This window comes from Neolamprologus brichardi, chromosome 7 (assembly GCF_056152115.1).
Source record: "Neolamprologus brichardi isolate AB-2024 chromosome 7, ASM5615211v1, whole genome shotgun sequence".
NCBI classification, from domain to species: Eukaryota; Metazoa; Chordata; class Actinopteri; order Cichliformes; family Cichlidae; genus Neolamprologus; species Neolamprologus brichardi.
Window position 1 is genome coordinate 47,864,788 of NC_142110.1, and position 21,026 is coordinate 47,885,813.

The 21,026-nt window shown below is 37.1% G+C and overlaps 1 protein-coding gene across 1 annotated transcript in view; it reads right to left on the reverse strand.

The window, feature by feature from the left end:
• Window positions 1-21,026, reverse strand: part of astn2 (astrotactin 2) — a 278,673-nt gene that overhangs the window by 144,308 nt on the left and 113,339 nt on the right. Inside the window, exons 5-7 of the mRNA XM_006788981.2 lie at window positions 14,667-14,774; window positions 11,809-11,955; window positions 6,399-6,566 (exon numbers count right to left, since the gene is read on the reverse strand). Of these exons, the coding sequence (XP_006789044.1) occupies window positions 6,399-6,566; window positions 11,809-11,955; window positions 14,667-14,774 (423 nt within the window). The remainder of the gene's footprint in view (window positions 1-6,398; window positions 6,567-11,808; window positions 11,956-14,666; window positions 14,775-21,026) is intronic.

The window sequence follows — 21,026 nt, forward strand, 5'->3', positions numbered from 1 at the left end:
GTGTGAAAAAAAATTTAAAAAGGCAAAAATACTTTTTTATATCACTGTCTTTTTAATAACTTGTGATATTCCTTTAACTGCGGTCTTCCAACACAGCCTTTTTAAACAGGGATGTATTGGGAAAGAAATTCAGAAAACAATATGCTCTCATGCACAACCCAAATGGCAGGCGGATAAAGAGGATCAGTAAGTGACAGGCAGGCCTTTATGGACTTTTTGGCAGTAAACCAGCTAATCAGATTTTGTCCCAGTACACTTGATGGCCAATAAGCCACTACCTATGGACAAATACTGCTCAAAAATGCAATTTTTGATTTTACACTTTTGGCAGGATTGTAGTCTTTATGAGCTGGTATATCAAATAACCATGGTTGGTTTTGTTACACTAAACTACATTCAAGTCAGGGAAATATTAAGGTTTGTATTAAAATTACTACTCTGCCACTAAAGCTCATCGAATGTGGTCCTTCATTTTTGGCAAACAGATATCCGTTTCATGTTACAAACACGCACACACACACGCACACGCACGCACGCACGCACACGCACACACGCACACACACACACACACACACACACACTTCACATACATATTTAACCTAGTTATACTGCATTCCTTCAGACTGCCAGAGGCTGCGCTTAGAAAAATCAATCTTGTGCATAAGCAGTCACATCACATGTTACCACACATGTTGGTAAGGTACTCTTATTATTATATTCTTTTCTTTCTCCTTGAAGTCTGGTAGGAACTGGGAACATTTCCATTATTATGTTAGTGCCAGAGTAGCAACAGTGATGCAACCTGAATTATTTGTTTTGTTGCATATATCAGCAAAAATGCAATAGAAGCAAAACACATTCAGAGTGCCATCGATTTTAGAATCTGGTGTTGTTAAATACTGTAGTCCAGTTGTGTTTGTGTTTAGAAGATACCTCATTTTACTTTATTTTATTTTTACAAAATAGAAAATTACGTAATACTTAAATTGCTGGAGCTCTGTTGCTGAGTGAACTGGCTGAGTGTGTCTAGACTCGCTTCACTTGCACTGTGTCATGTAATAGAGTTTAAGGCTTACATCACAGTTAGAATTTGGCCACATTTCCCACTGATACCAACTCAATGGACTTTCTCTTTGAATAGAAAAAAATAAATAAACAGATAAAAGCAACAACATATATCTACTCTTATGGTTAATTTTATATTGAAAGTGATATGATGTGATTCATATGAAGCAAGATGTCACAGATTTCTATAGTTAGATTTTTTTAACCACATATCCAGATAGTCAGAGAGAGATCCAGAGAGAAATGGTCACACTGTTTTTAGTTCATGATTCTAAACTTTAATTATCCTACAGTCATTTTGGACAGTTTATTTGACATGGTCCTAGCTTGCTCAAATTGTTTAATCTTTCTGTTTCTACATCAGCATTCGTACTGAAGAAGAAATGCAGCTGAATCCATTTGGTTAAAATTGATGATAAATTACTATAATTAAGAGAGTTAGTATTTGAGTACATGAGTGATTTGTGCATCTTGCTAACAGCAATTACAAATGCAATGTTTTGCTTTGATTTACATGTTTGTTTGAAATGGCTCCCGATGACAGGTATTTGGACCTAATAATAACTGTGGAGACAACACGGCTCTTTGTAAATAGCTATTTCTGAGAGGAATCAAATTGAAGTCACGAATTGGACGTTTTTTCCTTTAGCTTCGGATTTAATTAGAAGGCAAAAGCAAAACTCTCTCCCCTATTTTATCTTGGCTATGGTAATATTTCTTGTCTTGGCAGTGTATTATTCAATAATGACAATAATAATAAAACAATAATAATAATAACAAAAACATGCATTTTTTGCTCAGTACATGCCCCCTCAGTCAGTATCACCTGGATCAGATATTAGAGAAACTGGTTTGTGCTGGTTATAACTAGACATTCCTTTTTTATCATAAGTTGTGTTTAAAGTTTAATTAACAATACCAGCTGTGGCAGAGGTATACATAAGGCCTAGACATAAAACCCATAGTGCTCCCACTAGATTGTCAGGAGAGGTAGATGAATTGTACAGCAGTACAGGCCTCAAAGCTGCAGGAGGACTGTAAATCTTTCCTACCTTGTTTCAGATTGAGTGCACCAGTGTAGAAGCACATTTTCTGTAAATCTTAAACAGCCTGTGTAAATAATCATTGAAACAGGGCTCTTACCTTTCTGCAAGCGCATTTAAAGGAGGATCTAGTGATTAACAGAAATAGATAAGTCTGCTTGATTACACATTCTGCTGAATGAACTAACCTTTACATGACTTGCAAGCTCTGGGTTTATCTCCATCTAAAAACCCAGAATGGGTGTAACATATTAAAAGGAAGATTTGAAGTAAGAATTAATGGCTTGCAGTAATTTCTTTTTAAATCTGAGGAACAACAGCAACAGTGAGCGTATCAGAAAAGCGTGGCAGGGAGGAGATAGCCAATAGTAAAACGTCTCTCTGAGCCGAAAAGAGAAAATGCAACAGTGTGGTTATTAAAGTTGAATGTCACTGAGTTGCTAATGCAGTGTGGTAACTGCTTTTACGTTCACAGTGTACACTTGGCTTCTGTTATAAATAACAGATTCCGGGGAGACACTGGTTCATGCTCTCATCTGCTCTGTTTTAGGTTTCGTTGCTGATGTTTTGGGTCATTAAACGTATATTCTTATGAGCTACTTTACTTTATTTATTATTTTTGAGAACAACATGTTCAAAGATATTTAACAAAATAATTTTAATGGCTTTAACTCTTGTTTTGATCTGATGTTTTTATTTTTTCAGGTTGAGTAAAACTTTCTGCTCTTGTTAACCTTGAACAACTCTAACCACTAAAATGTATATTGACAGCTACTCTCTTTTTTCTTTTGGATGGATCAGTGCAAATTTAATGTTTTCATGTACGTCCTTCTCTTGGGGCTTTGAAAGAGCGTGTTAACTCAGTGTTAACTCAGTGTTAACTCAGTGTTAACTCAGTGTTAACTCAGTGACTCCCAAGAAATGGTTGAATAATCAGAATATAGTGTAGGTCTAATTAAGAGCTAAATGCTAGGGCTATTTGGAAAGCCATTTATTAAAACCAATTATTTAACTGTGTTAACAGAGTCCCTTCCCTGTACATTTCGGCCAGGTGTCTAAATAGGCACACAGCCTCACACCACCTAGCGATAATGACATCCTCTGTAAACAGCAGTTTAAAATTGCCAGTAAAATTTGTCACCGTCCTTTCCTCATTCTCTATCTCATTCTTTTGCTCTCTCACTTTCTCCTCTTATAAATTAAGAACGTGAAATGTATAACAATGGCAGGTGCTTGATCGCACGAACCATCTCTTTTCCTCTTGTATTAAACTGATGCTATAAATGATGTATGTCATCATAATAATATCTCTGGTTGTCTGGATAATTTTCAAATTTCAAGGTTTATGATGTTAGCACAGAAAAGACTTACTGTTGTTCTGGTGTCTATTTGCACTTGTTATAATATTGGAGAAGGCCTTAGGCATTATCATTGGGCAGATAAAATATAAGTGTTTCCTTTGAGCAGTATGTGTTTGTGTGCATTTTAGTGTGTGTCCGGACGCGTCCTTATGAGCACAGTTTGTGCTCGAAATGAAAAGCTAAACCAGGGGTATAGTATACTGTACATGTTACACACCCCAACAGTTTCATTTCCAATTACTTGCGGCTGGAGGAGCCAGAGAGAAAACGTTTTAAATGAGAAAACAAAAGCAGCCAAGGAGGTCTGTAAGTCTTTAGGAAGTTATGCATGATGAGAAATGGAAAGGTTTTAGCGACAGCCTATGTTTAGGGAGCATGACTGTGAAAGGATAATAAAGTGGTAACTTGAGTCATGATATTATCTGACATTCATTTTAAGTAATTTTCAAAAGATTTTTAGCTGTTATTTGTCCCAACGTACATATACATGGGCAGATATTATAGTTCCAAGTCTAATTAAAGTTATCTATTGCCCAGCTATCAGACAGCAGGAAGTGTTGCATCATGTATGTGTCTACTGACCTCCACTGTAGCACTTGATCAAGGAGGGAAGGTGAAGGCACAGATGACTGATTATCCAGATACAACGATACAGTGTCTAGTAGTCAACAGTGCCTGTCATTCGACATGACACTGAAGCTGGATTGATGGAGATAATAGAAATGCTGTGTGAAACCATCCTGAAAACATACCTCTTGCTATTACAAAGGACAAGATGTGTTTGTATGCATGCTGGGAGTAAAAAATGAACGATTTAAATATCTAAACCTGCATTTATGGTATTCAGTATAGAGTATACACTGTATAAAATATGTTTATTAATGAAACAAAGTTTTAGTGTTGTTTTTGGTATTGGTATTGTTGCTTGGTAAATATGTTGCTTGGTATAATAAGTATTTGTTGGCATTTAAACCTTAACTTCATCATTTCTGCCCAAAAGCCAACAGAGAACAATGCTACCATTCACAGCTTGTATTAGATTCAAGTCAACGTTTCTTCTTATATATATTTTTCCTGTCATCCATATCAGTCAGTTTTTCAATGTTGTAATATTTGGTAGCCCTGCAAGTGGTCTGTCTATCTATCTATCTATCTATCTATCTATCTATCCATCCATCCATCCATCCACCCATCGGGGTCTGGCCATTTTACTTGGCTTTTTTTTTTACATCCAAGTAAACATCGCAAGTGCACTTATAGTTATGTTTTTATATACTAAACAAGTCCTTCAGTCTCAAAAATATATGTATGCTTGGTTGGGTATAAGTGTGCTATATTTTACATTAGTTATAGAAATGGAAAGCTTCTTTGAAGAGCACCTTTCATTTTACTTCTGGATGGATGTGATTGCCCTGAGGAGATACAACAAACGTACATGCTGTCATTGATTAAATAATCTTCTATAGAGGACAGATGAAAATAGAAATAGATGCAGAAAGATGAGAGCAGAGCTAGACTCTAGTGCTAATAAAGTCAAAATGCTCAGCGTACTTGGATTTGAATGAGTAAATATAATGTGCAGATGCAGACCTATGAAATACCTAAGTGCACACTAAGATTTCACAAATACATGCGTGCAGCTCCATCTCTGGCATCTTCCTGTGTACTCACTGAGTTGAGTGTCTGGAACTCTAATACATTATGCATTAGCCCTCAACACGTCCTTGACCAGGGTTACATAAATTTCACATACATTACAGATGTAATCCATTCTAATGAGCTTAGACTTTATCTACTTGAAAAACACAAGGGAATTAGGACACTCAAGACAAGATAAATATCATCATGCTGCATACTTAGCATTTGTTGGTAAAGTTTTAATGTCAGCAAATGTAGGTGTAAAACCATACAGGGTGATTGTATACACGCTGCAGCACACTGCAGTGGCAGCTGGTGATTTTCCTGAATGGGGCAAAAGACATTAAGGACCTTTGCTTACATAGTAGAAATGCTGTTGCCTCATATGCTGAGCTCTGATGTAAGAACTTAAACAACTGTTACTATTATTTGAGTAATTTACTCAATAAATTAACCACACACCTTTGCTCAGCTTGACTAGTTCCTCTCTTTCCCTACAGCACAGAAAGAAGACTTACAAAATAATGTGGAATATACATTAACTCCCATTTTATTTATAACATGATGAAAAGATATTTTCAGTTCCTTTCAGTGCTTTTAGGCCAACTAAAATTTAAAGCAAAGTAAGGATGAAATGTTTTACAGAAAAGCCTACCGTATAATTGATCTATTGATTCTGTCTTGTTTTCTTTCGATTTTTCATTTAAAGTGTGGAATAAAGTTGGATAGCTTCTATATAATTATTGTGATGAATGCAAACAGTGACAACCTCTGCTACACACTTGTATTTCTACGTGGCCTCTTTACTGACAGTGCTGCCGGTTTCTTGTTAATTCCATTGTTTACGCAGTTTCAATATAACAACTTTACAAATTTATGAGAATAGCATGTCTATCATTTTATAGCAAAACATTCTCCTGCGGAGGGACTCAAATACTGCCAAAGGCACTGACATCTCTGACACGGTACACTCTGGTGTCTATGCCCTTACTGACAAGCGGTATCAATATTGAACATAAAGAGCCATGTTTATACTGTTTATAAATGAGAAAAAGTCCACATGAAAAACACAGGGTTGTGAGTGGTGGTGTAAATCTCATGAGTCTGAACCAGACTAAAAGTTAGCACATGTTATGTTAATCAGTAAAACATCAAGATAGAGATCTCATTGTAATGTCTTCTATATACACCTGCACTTTTTCCACTGTTGAAGTACTTACCACAAAAGCTAAAAACAAGGGTTTAGGCTTAATGATTAGACCTCAGTGTCTGCATATTTGTATGCACCAACCTGTGTCTTGATCACAAATCTGCTCACAGGGTTCAGTGGTCCTCTGGGCACAGTAATCCTGGACCCATTGTGTGGATGAATTGGTCTGATAGTAGAGAGTTAGCTTTGCTGGATTTAACCAATTAGAAACATCCAAGAAACTGCCCATGCTCACCACAAAACTACTTCCTGAAAAAAAGAAAAACAAAACAGGAGCCAGTTATTTTGCATGAAAAAAATACAAAAATAAACAAACAAACAAACCACAGAAAAGTAGAACAGATGTGATTGTGTTGTATTTATGCTCTAGGTTCGAGGTTCTATTGCAAAATCAATTGGAAAGTAGCTAAATCTTTTGTTTTCACTGTAATTTCATTTCCCATCTGAACAGACTGAATTTAAATGAGAAAATTAAGACCTATAATGTGTATAGATTGGGTTTTGTTGGTAATTGCAGTAGAGGGGCTAAAAGGGTTTCACGAGTCAATCAGTAAACGCTATGCTTAATGACGCTGACTTACCTTTCTTTCTTACTGCTCTCAGACCAATCGTTAAACTCCAATCACCGAACAAGATTATCTCTAATTGATGCCAATGAGTTTTGGTTCCAAAGGGAGCTGTGAGAAGGCTTTCTGGATTCTTATACAGCTATATTATGGGTCATGGACGGTACATTTGCAGAAGCATTAACAGTATATATTTCTTTGTCCAGGTGAATTCAAAATGTATTAGAACATCTATATATTAAAAAAAAAAAAAACAAACAGGTTCAGTACAGCTAGATGAACTGCATCAGATGGATGTGTGCAAGTCCTTTGTGCTGCGGTAAAATATACAGCTCATATGAGAATAACAAATAATGTTTCGCCTTTACATTCTGTAACAAACAAAGCAATGACATCCCAAAACTCATCTGTTCTCTCTCTGTTATTTATTTATTTTACCCTTTTAACATTTTGGTTGTTCTGAAGTCCTGACAGAATACACTGCCATTTGTTTCCTCCTACACATAAAAAGTCATCAGCTGCTTCTTTTCATTTGACAGAAAAACACTGCCACAGTACAGTGTGACCAACACAAAGCCTTCAACAAATGTACTTGGTTTTCCCTAAAAATTAAGTACCAAACCATCTGTTAGCATTCAGTCTTATCGAGACCAATGACCTGCATGTTTTTGTCTGTTACATTTGATAGCTTGTCAGATGATCCCACATTGTTTATTGGTTTAAGTGTTTGGCGTAAAACACATTTTGAATCAATCAATGTGTTTTGAACATTTTCAATTAATAAGTGCATAATTCTGTATAAGTGAAAGCAAAATAACCATGGTAACAATCTTCCCTAGATATGAAAGACCGCTGGTGTTCTTGAAAGTAAAGTGTTCAGTACCCAGCAAAATGCCAGAAGCCCAAAATAAATCGCTAAAAGCCTTTACGAGGTCAAATTGACCAAAGGTAAGCATGACAAGGCCCCTTTCTGCCAGTAGGTCTCATTTACAGTGATACTGGCTGAAGTAAATTCTTCTGCTAACATGCTGAGGAGAGAGCTGTTACGCAGCCTTCTCTGAGTCCTGTAAAGAAATCCCACTTGGGGAGTTGCAGCATTGTTCACTTAGCTCTGCATATTATGATTCAAATGCAGAAGAATGGGGAGAAAAAGAAAGCATTGTATATCAGTGTCAATGCAGTAGTCAAAATAATGACAGTAATAATGAATGGGTGCAACAAAAAATTTCATTGACTTATTGATACATATAATTTTGTGTTATTTTTCGTTAATAAGTTGTTTGTGCTTTCCTCTATTGTATACTGCTGTATTATTTCAATTATGTACACAATGTCATGTTTTTGATAATTGAGTTACATGACTGGGTATCTAATTGATAAGATTCTTTGACAGACAGTCACATTTAAAATATGACTATTTTTGCAAATATAATTAAGGTATTTACACCATGACGCTAAAGTGAATGTCAGGTAACAGAAAAGCAACACTGGAGTAATTAGAGGAAGAACATAAAAACATAAGAATATGTCGGTACACTTAATTCCACCACTAGTTGATTTTGAGCTGCGTATCTCACAACGTTGGCCAAATGATCTGAGTCTTCTTAATCTGCCGCTCCAGTTTTCCTTTCTTGTTACCTGCCTGTAAATAACCTTCTGTTCTCTCTCTATCTATCTCATTTTTTTTTCCCATTGGGCTCCCATTAGCTGTAGCCTTAGTGATTATTATAAATGCTTTATAGTTGTTTTTGTTTACCTTCTACTGTCATGGCAACTGGCTGCTCACATTCAGTTTATTCATCATGCTAATGGCGGATATCACCACCTGACTATTCACCAGCATATATTAGATATAGAGCAACTCATGTCCTTTGTGTCAACTTATAAAGTATATAAGCAGACAGAAGAAACAGAGCATTTCATCTGTCTGCTTGTACGTTTCCTGAAGTGACTTATAGTTATGTGTTGCTTGCCAGTTGGAATTGTTTTGTTTGTTTATCTCTTGGATTTGTTTGTTTGCTTTGACTGCCTGCCTGCTGCCGACTGTATGCATGCCAGACTACAGGGTTAAGCTGCCTTTTACCACATCTGCTCTGCCTCAGGTGTCTGCTTTTCTGTGTCCGAGTTCCAGCACACACAGTTTGTTTGCAGGGGAAAAACAAAACTAGAATCCTAAAACCCTTATCTTAACTCCTTTGAGGTGTACAGTTTATGTTCACCCTGCAGTAAACAAACATGCAGTATGGAATGCACAACATGACTTTCCTCGTCCAATATCTTATTCTGTAGTGGGGCTTAAATGCAGTAGTGAGTGTCGCACTACAGCGAAGCTCATGGACTCGGCGAAATTAAAATACATGAGTGCTGGTTTATCATGAATATCTATGATTATTTCATTAAATTCCAAATATGATTTTTGATACCTCGCATTCTAATCATTAGGCCAAAGGAGAGCTTCAGGGGCATCCAAAAATTTGAGATAATTATTGTGTATAACTTGATATTCCTCACTGCTAGTGGCTGTAGAAGGTCAAAAGGTTACTAAAATAAGTCAATAATCATTCTCCATATTAAATTTTAAAGCGTCCTCGCTGCCAGTCGTAGAGATTTACACTACACTATGTGTGTTATGGAGAGGGAGAAAAAGACAACATTATAGACACTCAAAATAACCATGATTATTTTGTAATACATTTTTTGAGTAATTGCCCCACAAAGCTCAGAAGTAAGTGGACAAACCTCATTGTTTTTAATACTTTGATGAAAATCCTCAAGTCATTGACAGGCGTCAGGTTCCTATGCTGTGCCAAGTCTTTATTGCGGCCACCTTTTGTTGCTGTTTGTAGATGGATATGACAGCCTTACATTTTGTCAGCAGTAACAAAAAAGCATCTTGTTGTAAGCGCTCTGATACATCAAGCCATCTTTACACGTTGACAATTATTTGCCTCTTTCCTTGAGTACTTTTCACTTGGCTAGACCTTACTGTGGCTTTTATTTGCTTAATTTGACATGAAATAAGAGGAAGCAGCTTTTGTTCATTAGGCAATTACCCAACTACTTTAGAATCTGAAAATAGGGCCCTATGAATAAAAATAGCTAATTTCTAAACAAAATTCATGTGATAATTTTGTTAATCACGTTAAATGAAAACCGATAGTCTGCACTCTAATCACTTCTTGATTCTTTCACTTCATATCCACTGTGGTGGTATAGAGAGGGAAAAAACAAACTGCGTCAATGTCAAAATACTCTAACGGTATGTTTATTTTACTGTAGATATCCAATAGTTACAGAATATATATTTTATGTACGCCTCTGTTTTCGTGAAGTGTCCACGGGCACACAAATTCTGAGAGCGTGGGAGAACAAGAAATGAGACCTCAATGGCAGAAATGCCTTTTTGACTGATATGTGAAATCTTTCAGAGACGTAGCAATAATTAGTTAAATTGCCTCAGCTCTTCACTCTCTCTTACTTCACTTAGCTCCTTGTACATATTCAAGTTTTCTCTCTCCTCCTAGTAAGGTTTGTTTTGCGGTATCGTGTCAACACACAGACCCAATTTACAATTAGCTCACTGTCAACAAGGAATTTTAAACAGATTAAATAATACTCTAAGCTGTTGCCTGGGTCTGTTGCTTACAAACTCCATTTTTGTGAATTTAAACTTCTTTTGTCAACAACAAATGTTTTTGTGTCCCCATGTGAGCAAATAAATTGACAGGAAACGGTATCAACTCCTTATTGACAGAGAAGTTCTTTATATTCGATTTCACTGACTATTTATTTAGTTTTTATGTTTTTTTGGCAAGCATTCTTTCTGTCTCTGAAGCCAGCTTCTAATACAGCAAAAATATATCTTGGAGTTCTTATGTAACATTAGATGAATATGCATTGTTTGTATCAGGCTAACTGAAAAGATAAAAACAATAGGTTAATATTTTAATCTACAGCATGCAGTCACATGAAAAAGGGGCTAAATACTAAAAGCTCAGTTGAAAAACAAAGAATAATAATAGCCATAGTGTGTGCACAATGCTCTTCATCACTTTAATGGCTTTAAATGTCACTCAGTTTTTTGTGGTGATAATAAATCTTTTTTTTTTTTTCCATTGCGAGCTTTCAGCGCGTGGGCTTTATTGTTCTGATTTTTGTTCATTTTTCGGTTCTAGAACATGATTTTCTTTTTTGTTGGATGAATGTTCATCTTTTGTACCTTATCAGTCGTGGAAAGGGGGCACTGAAACTGAAAGGCATTGAAATTGAAAACCACAAATCACGGTTGAGGGGGTGGAGAGTTTAATGCAGGCCATGTGAAAACAGAAACGGAGAATGTTGAGCTAGCCCTGGTCCATTAGCTGTTCCTCCTAACAACAAAGACTAAACTAATGACATAATACGTTTCAGTGCTCAACAACAACATGCAACTCGACAGTTATCTCTACAGTACGCTGCTCGACTGACAACTGTAACCAGTTATTGTTGGAAACAAACAAAACAATAAGATGCTATACTATGTGGGATAATGGCTATTATGATAACATGCTCCACAAATCTAGCATATCGCTTGTATTAGATGTTTTCAAACTGCTGCTTGGGCTAAATAACCACACTGCATCTTAGTAACATTTTGATGGGTTTAATGTAAGTATAAGAAATCCTTGCATCTTCATCTCCATGTTTGATTTTAGCATTTGCGGGTTTCCAGTCAGCAAACAGATCTATGTAAATTGGACTCAGGAGTTATGTGAGCTGTCAGATCAACTAAGGTTTTCATATCATATCATGTAATTTGAATCAAAATGAAAGAGTGCATAAAAACAGTGACGTGTAGTGAAGTCAGTTTCCAGCAAAAGTAAACACTTTTTGATGCTTTACTCGTTAAATGTTCTGCCAAGGTCTAATAAATGCCCTGCACTTACCATCCGCAACAAAATGCTCTGGCACATGGAGGGTGACCTTAACAGTGAGGGGGCAGGAATCCTGCGTAGCATAGACAATGGCAATGACACATGTGCTGATAGTAATCAGTGTCAAGGTGACCTTATTCAGAGGACTGTGTGGATGGCCTGAAGGGAGAGAAAGAGAAAAAAGTAAAGGTAGACAGTTTAACAGTGGCCCTTTTGTTTTTATTAGAGTCTTAAACAGGTGACAGGACCATAATACACACAGCCACACAAATGTTTAACAAAATCATCTCGTTTTGCACTGTCCTTTGCTGAAAAGCCTTGAGAATGCAATTCATTGTACTGCTGATTTATGAATCCAACCCTGTTTCAAGTTTGGCCTGTGTAGATATGACTTGGGTTACCACTGCTTCTGCACACCCCAGAATCATTTGCCAGTATGATATATGATCTTATTGCTACTGACAGGGTTATAGATTGGTTGTTTTGGTTGCCCTTTGGCTCTGTCAGGGCTCTTATTTCCAAGCTAAGGTATAGGAAATGAAATTAGCCGCTTAACCTCTGTCTACAGATATTTATCATGGGAGAGAAGTTGGCATGTTAAACGGAAGCTTACTGGGATGTGTGTAGGATAAGGTGATGATAGAGTAGCTTTGGAAACACTGCTCTAATGCGTTGAACAACCTGAAAATGCACTCTGGTACTTTCTTAAACCAGTCACAAGAAAACATCACGTAATATTTCAGGATCTGCAGGCTTCAGAAATGCGTGAATAGCTTCTAGGAAGGGAGCTTCCCAGTGTGTATCCTGCACTCTGCAGGTTTGTTGCAAAAGTCAATAGAAATGGTACAACTGCTCATGGAAGTCTGTTCTCTGCAGTAGAACTCATCACACTGTTTTGTTCAAATAAATAAATAAATACATTTGTTTATATATTTATTCATTTCAATGCCCAATAGCTTCCACAATGGGAATCGACTAATGCTCTGTGTGCTAGTTAGAGGTATGTTACTACATCATTTAGTACCACTGAAAAACACAGCCGTGTACAATTGTTCTGTGAATGCCAATTTCAGCTTTCCCCATATAACGTTTGACTGATCACATTCGCAGTGTTCAAATGGTCAAACAGACTGAATAAAAACAAAGCAATATCATAGAAAAGAAAGTTTCACCAGTATTCCCCTGTGGAAAGGCACTTTAATCTTGACAGAAGCTCAGAGGTAGTGAAATGCAGCTCAAGGCCAAACAAGGAGACAAAGTTAGGGTAATGGATTGACCCACACCGACTTGCACGTCTTACTCACTGTGATGGCTTTGTGAAGGGACAGAAACAATGGTTGTCTACAGAAATAGTGGCTGAGCAGCTAATGTCAGTGGGGTGTGGGTGGTGTCACTGGGCTTGTGAAGGGTTCCCTCAATTACTATAAAAGCTTACTGAGTAGACAAAAGCATGCGCACTCACGATGGCAAACACTTACATTATGGTCACAAACCAAGCATCCTTTCCGTGCTCAAACACACGCATAAAGTCACATGTAAATTTTAACTGAATGCACAAATACAAGGCGTCCACTAAACTCTTTATGTTTACTCTCATCCGCCTCCCCTCTGTCCATCATCTAATGAAAGAGCTACCTTTTTATACAGGCTGTAACTTTAACACAGGTCATGGCCATGGATTTTATTTTCCTCCAAGCTGTAAGGCCACAAAGACTTCATAATAAAATCTGTCAGACCAAGGTGTCAGTTAAAGTACAGACGCCTGTTCTAGGTCATTTACACTCACAGGCAATTAACCATTTTCAGAACAGTTGTGGTTAATTGCATGTTCACACTGGACCATTCAGTGTTTAAATGTATGTAAACAGGAAATGTAATGGTAGGAAATGAAGTGACAGAAGGCTACAGAGCCAATTACAGGGGTAGGTTCATTCAATTTGTTCAATTCGTTCTTGTCCTTCATTCCGAAAAACGTTGCAATTATCTAAGACCATATGCACATGCTTGATATCTGAAATCTACCCAGCTGCTGTCTCCAATGTACAGAAAAATAGAGACATTTAATTGGAGAATCTGCTTTTAGATGAATTATATATCTGCAGTTCTATAGAGTTAAGAAGTTTTGTTTGTCTTCAAATCGTACATTTCCTCTCTTTTATACTTCTAATAGAAATCACAATTGGAAAAGCAACTAAATTGCTTTTCTAATTGCTTTTAGATCCTATTCCCACACCAGAGGGCTTACAACCAAATTAATAAGATTATAAAGTGGTGTGTGATTTATTGTCCTCTTGACCTAGTGTTGTTTAGGTGAACTGCAGACACAGGGTTTAAAAACATCATGATTTTCATCTTTTTTGTCAGCTACTTTATAGATATACACAGACTATGTAATTCACATACACACAAATCCAAACTCTTCACTATCACATATCACTATGGGAGAGGAAGTTGAAAATCATGCATTCAAGTTATGTGACTCAGCTTACATAACTTGAATGCATGATTAGGTCATCACAAAACTCCCATTGATATCAGCTCATATGTCTGCTTTGAATGTCATTGAGCTGTGCTGTGGAACAGCACTCCCATCCCCACTGGGAACATACATGACCCCTTCCTACTTCCAGCTATGCTGACAATTCCAGAAATGACTAGCCTCATTTGACTCAGCTTTAATGTTCTCTCCCATCATTCCCTCTTATATTCAAATGGGATAAGGCTGGCGTTCATTTGTTTTTGTATTATACTCCCTTTTGACTTTAATGTCTTCTCAGCAGTGCGCAGTGGCTAAGAGGGTCTCCTGCTGAGTAAGTTAATGTGTAAAAAATGTACGACTATTATTATAATACACCTGAGTTTCTTCTCACCTTTGCTGCGCCTTCGTCCTCTGTGCTGTTCTGTATAAAACTTCATTTGGTTGTCATCTTCAGGCTCTGATCCCGATTCCCCTTGAGGACCAAACACACCTCCAGCCTCTGGTGGTGAAATGTTAAGACAAACAAAGGCAAAAATAAATCTAATTAGAATCATAATTCAGTTGATTGTTTGTTTTTCAGATAGAGATAATATAATGCAGTCGGGGTACAAGCAGTTATTCAACCTTTGAGTGTTGTGTATATAGAGCAGGACATAACATATTTTTACAATATGGACACAATAGTACACAGATTTTTAACTAATCAAATTTCCACTTCTTACCACCTTTGCTGCCACTCGTGGTTTGATCTGTTGGTAAGTTGTCAAGTGTTAAAAAGTCTTTGGAGCTCAATTTTCTAATCATATTAGGTAAAGTGTGTGCATATTTGCATGTCTGACTCTGAGTTAGAGTGACAGCAAGAGCAGGGCTGTGAGTTAAGAGGCTTTGTTTATTACTGCTTTGGCACTGCAATATCAAAACACACACACACACACACACACGCGCGCACACACACGAGGGCTGACACACAGTGATAACAGTCAGGCATTTGCAAAGTGTAAAACCACTGAAGGATAACATAACATAAAATATCTGTAAATGGCTTCAAACTACAGTCTCAAACCAGATTAAAAAATGTCCAGTAGACGGTTTATGTTAAATATCTTTATTATTGTACCACGCACATTCTTTCATGTATCATTTAGATTTAGTCATAAAAATTATCTTATGCTAATACGATCCAGATTTCCTCATGGTTATACATATGTCTTGCTTGTATTACCCAGAGGATCACAGTGATTACACTTCCTAATCTCCTGGAGTAGAAAAAGAATAAAGGACAGAGTGAAAATCAATGCTTGTGATGGCCATAAATACACATCTAAGAAAAAACGTTTCACTCGATGACTACGAGTTAAAACAAAGACAAAGAACAAAATTAGGATAAGTGCATTATGTCAATACACTTATTTTTATGATACATGAGGACAGCTGATAATGACACAATGACACAAGCATTTACTTTTCTGCAAGAGACAAAAGCTTTATCCCCACAGGAATATGACTTTTAAGTCATTTTCAAGCCTTCATAATTGTTTCATTCCTGGTATATCATTAAGAAAATGCAGTCCAATGTGGATGAAGGGGGTACTTAGAGTAAAATAGTTCTTGGCCAGCATATGGTGACAAATTGATCATTTCGCATAAATCAAGTCAAATGACAGCTCGCTTGTACGTCCCTTACAAAAGTGACCGCAAAATATATATACAAAATTAATTGGATTCATTCCAGTCACAATTTAAGTGTCAGTGTATAAAGTACAAAAGCTTGGTTATTCTGAAAAATTGATGGCTAATGAAATTGATCAGGGGCTTGGATGCTCTCAATTTAGGGATGTCACATTGTGTGAAGACTAGGTTGGAGGACGGTAAGTTTTTTTTTCAGAGTGTAAAGTAAGCAAAAGTGAGCAAAAATAAGTAAGATAATAAACTAACATTATTATGAAGATATGGTGAACTCTTCATAGTGAAAAACAGAATAGAGACCACCCACCACAGGCAAATAAAGAGAAATAAAATAGGCGCAGGAGCAACTCATAAGAAAGTATACAGATCTAACACTGTTTATCATCTTGAAATCTAGTATTTTTCATAAATGTCATTAAGTCCTTATTACAAAAAGGTAGAGAAAAAAAATCCTTTCTTCCTTGTTCATTGGACACAGTCAGAATTTCAAGGCAAAGTGCTGAGCAATGTCAGGTGAAATAGACTCCTTCATTCACTTCATTAACATTATGTTACAGCTCATGAACATTTTCGTGCATCATAAAAGATTTTAGGCATGATTAAAAGGTCTATCAAGTCTGTGTAGAAAGCATACACTGAAAGCTGTAATCATTCTTTTGGTCTCATGCACTTAAACAAGTCTAGAGTTGAGTTGGAATTCAAGTATAAGTCTGGTGCTGTTTGGAGAGTGAAGCCAGGGCAATGTGCTGTAAAATTGGTTCTGGATTTATGCATAGTCTTAGAACATGCCCAAAAAGGTGGTGGAGGAAGAAAAGACAGGGAGTATACTGTATTTCAGGTTCTTTTCTCTTACATCTAATGAGGAACAAGTGTAATTTATTGAAAGGTAGTAACACATACTGTCTCTATGCAATATTTATGCATATTATTTAAAACCTGTGTATGTCCCCTGGGCCTTAGGTTAAAACAAGTCAAATTTTAATATATAATCTCTTCTGTTAGTGCATTTATTAAATGCATGAATCTTTTTGCCCACTACACTAAATACATTTTAATATGACTTGGTTTCCACTTGAAATTTAGTGGAGATGCAAATAAAAGATTAGAGACCTTGTTCCAGTGATAAAGGAGAATCTTTAAAGATGTGTCCCAGTCACAACCAAATTTTAGAAATGCATCTGACTCATGACTAGAAATGTTGATGTGTCATTGTGGTGGGTGTAATGCCTTTAAAGGTAAGTTTTAACACAGTGATGTCTTGTTTATTAGTATTAAATTTATTAATCATATGGTTACTAATCAAACACTGGTGTTACTTGCATAAGTTCTTCAATCTAAATGCATTTTAGGCTCAAGTCGTAAAGTACAAGTTTCTACAGTAGAACCATTGTCGCCATGTTTTTTTCTACCGTATTTAAGTATATCAACTTACCACAAGTCATAGTCTTTGGAGAAATGAGGATAATGTAGTGGTGTGGATTGAATGCATTATAAAAACAGGTGCAGAATAAAAGAGTCTGTGTTTTAATTCTGTCCCTCTACTTATCTTTGTCCTATCCACCCTCACAATTTTAAGGTGAGTGTTTTTTCTTCTTTTTCCACATGGAGTTCAATGTATGCTATGAAAAGACCGTCTTGAGGTAATATGCTGAGCATGGCAGGACAGCGGCTTCCTGCCCTGCTTTGCTTAAATCATTGCTGCTTTTTATAGGTGGTACCATAATGTCCCATCTTTGAGCTCTCTGGGGTCATAAAATGCGTGCCTTCTTGGTTGAATGGTTAAAAAGGGCAATATATATTAGAAAGGTGAAGAAAGTGCTGGCCTTTCAGAAGATACGGAAAACATTCCCGGTTATTGTTTTTGTTTTTTTTCTTTTCCTATCAGAACATAGCCTGGGCTCTGCAATGCCCTATACCGTTATTGCTATGAAAGCTGCTTTGGCACTTTGTCATTTATGTCCCATTAAACGAGTCACTCAGTGAAGGCAAACAGGGTCAAAAATGTCTCAGTGTCCTTTAGTTAGAAAGAAAGTTCAGATTATGTAAAGGTGCTTCAGGTCTCCACTAATCTCCTGCTGTTCTCATCTCAACTTTGAATGCCACTTGAAATAATCATTAGAAGAATGAATGTGCTTCCTGTAGTTTTCAGATTTGATTTGGACCTTGAGTAACTTTGAAAAAAGGAAAAAAGTGCTTCTTCATAAAAATATCAATTGCCTCACACTGTGAAATCTATCAAATTGACTGTTTGATTAATAATGGACCCTTTACAGAACCAGTTTGCACCATACTGGTTCAGAATCTTTACTTGTAATTTCTGTCAGATTGGGATGGGACTTGGAGTTTCAAATTATCCTCTATTAGTGTTCCCTATAGTAGATCTGACTTAGCGATGTTCATTAATGGCAAAAAAAGATTAGGACTGCAATTTCACCGTTATACATGTGAGGTTTATACAGTTTTTTGAAACTGGGAGAAATACACACAACTGTGATGAAAAACAGATAGAAAGAAGCAAAATCAGTGGATAAAAGGAAATACTGGTTATAAAGGGACTGTCACTAAAATGTAAATGAATAATCAAGAGACAGGGATTTTCACACTGCATTAGCAGCTCAGTGAACATCAAAATGAATTTCAAGTTTAATAACTGCACAGTCACAACTCTCTGAACTCTCTTTGTTTGGTATTATAAAGTGGTCAGATAGTGCTTTCATTTATTGCCCTTTTTTCCCAACCCTTTGTGAAGTATAATTCCTTTGCACCTTTTGTCTGCTATCAGTCGGATTTTAAAAGAAAGCGGAGCAGGTTCTGTTTGCCTGTCAAAACCTTCTTCATTATTTCATAAATACAAACTGTTAAGAGGTTCAGACATGCATACATTTTATTGAGCTTAGTATTTAAAGTGAAATATCAGTTTTTCCCTCAGTTAATATAGATTTTCATGGTTTAAACTGAAATAGCTATTCATACCATTAAGGATGCAGTGACATTGCACTGATCACACAAAGGTGTGCTGACAGGCAAAGTACGTGTGCAATCCAAATGACAGTTAAATAGTGCTTCCAGGCTAAGGCACAGATTTGATAAATAACACACACAACAATATGTCTGAAACAAGGTGCAAAAGTCTTTGAAAATCTGGCCCTTGGCATTTTCTATTTCACTGCTTCTCCTCCTTTTCCACTACACTTCTTCTTTTGTCAGTTCACTTTTTCCTGTTTTCATCTTGCTTTTCTCTCCCTCAGCGGTAATGCCTTGAAAATCAAGTCCCATAAAAACGTCAGCACCCGGCACTGTAACTAAACTCCAGCATGACTGTACAACAAATTTCAATTACTCGGGTAGACCAATCTCACTTTTACCACCCATTTCACAGTCCCCAAGTCCATTGCATAATTTCTGACGCCTCTCTTTGTCACATCCTCAGTTGGCATGATCTGTTTTCCCTCCATCTGTTTTGCTATAAAAAAAAGAGCATACAAATAGCACACTAATTTTACTCTCAACAAGACATTTTTTGGCCATTTTTTTATGTATTAAGGTCAAGTTTAAAAAGTTTTATTGTCACAGGCACGGTAAAACTAAACACATCAGTTCCCATTGAAATTGCTGGACAATTAAATTATTATTTTAGCAGTTACCCTTCACAGAAAGCTTATAAAAATTTTAAATTCTAAGTTTTTCAATAAAAAAGAAACAACAAAGGTCCAAGAAATTTACAAAAGCACAAGTAATACATGTGCATACAAAGAAATTAGTTAAAGACTTGTGCCAGATATAACTGAATTGTACCTGTGCCTTGTGCAAGTTTACAAACAGATCTTTGCAAATTAGTGCCATCCATCTACTTATCCACATTCATCCATCTGATTGTCTGTCCATCTGTCCCTCGATCAATGGTTTATTTGGGTTTGAGTCTGAGCAGACAAGCCCACATTTCCCTAACCTTGGCCACCTTTCCCAGCTCATCTGGGGGTTCAGTCATTCCCAAGCCAGCCAAGAGATATAATCGCTCCAGTGAGTCCTGGGTCCCAGGGCCTCCTACGAGTAAGACCAACAAACCACACCAAGGAGGTGTCTAGGAGCAATGACTTAGCTCATTATCCTATCTCGGAGATCCCGGTCACCCTTTGAAGGAAACTCGTTTCCATCACTTGTATCTGTAACCATCTGTCATTCTGTTGGTCACTACCTAGAGCTGATGACCACCACTGACGGTAAGATGTAAATAGACCAGCAAGTCGACAGCTTCGCTTTTATGCTCAGCTCTCTCTTTTCCATCACAGATTGGTACAGTGTCCACATCACTGATAACACCACCCCAACCAATTTGTCAGTCTCATGAGCCACTCTCCCCTCACTCATCAAAAAGACCCCAAGATACTTAAGCTTCTCCACTTGGGACAGTAACATATCCCAGACTCGACTCTGTTTACAGCTGAGAATCATAGTCTCAGACTTGGAGATGCCGATTCTCATTCTTATTCTCATTTCTCACCAAATCATCTGCAAAAAAGCAAAGATAAATTTCTGAGGACATCAAAGTGAAGACCCTCCACCCCCTGGCTATACCTAGATATTCTGTACATAAAAACTATAAACAGAATTGGTGACAAAGGGCAGTCCTGCCAGAGTTCAACACCCACCATGAGTGAGTATGACTTACTGCCGCAATGAACCAAGCTAATGTTACCGTTCTACAGGAATCAAATGGCCCATAACATCTGGCCAGACGCCCCATACTTCAAAGCACCTTCCACAGAATAACCCGAGGGACATGGAATGCATCCCTTATCCAAGTATACAAAACACAGATAGGCTGGTTGTGCAAGTCCCACATACCCTCAAAGATCCTTGAAAGATTAAGAGCTGGTCCAGTGTTCAACAACCAGGACAAAAACTCCCTACTGAATCTGAGGTTAAACTAATGGTTGAACTCTCCTCTCCAGTACCCTGCCATAGACATTCCCAGAATGGCCGAGGAATGTGATCCCCCAGTCCCCACCCTCCAATCCCCTTAACCCTTAAACAGGGAAACCACAACCCTAATCGCCTATCCAGA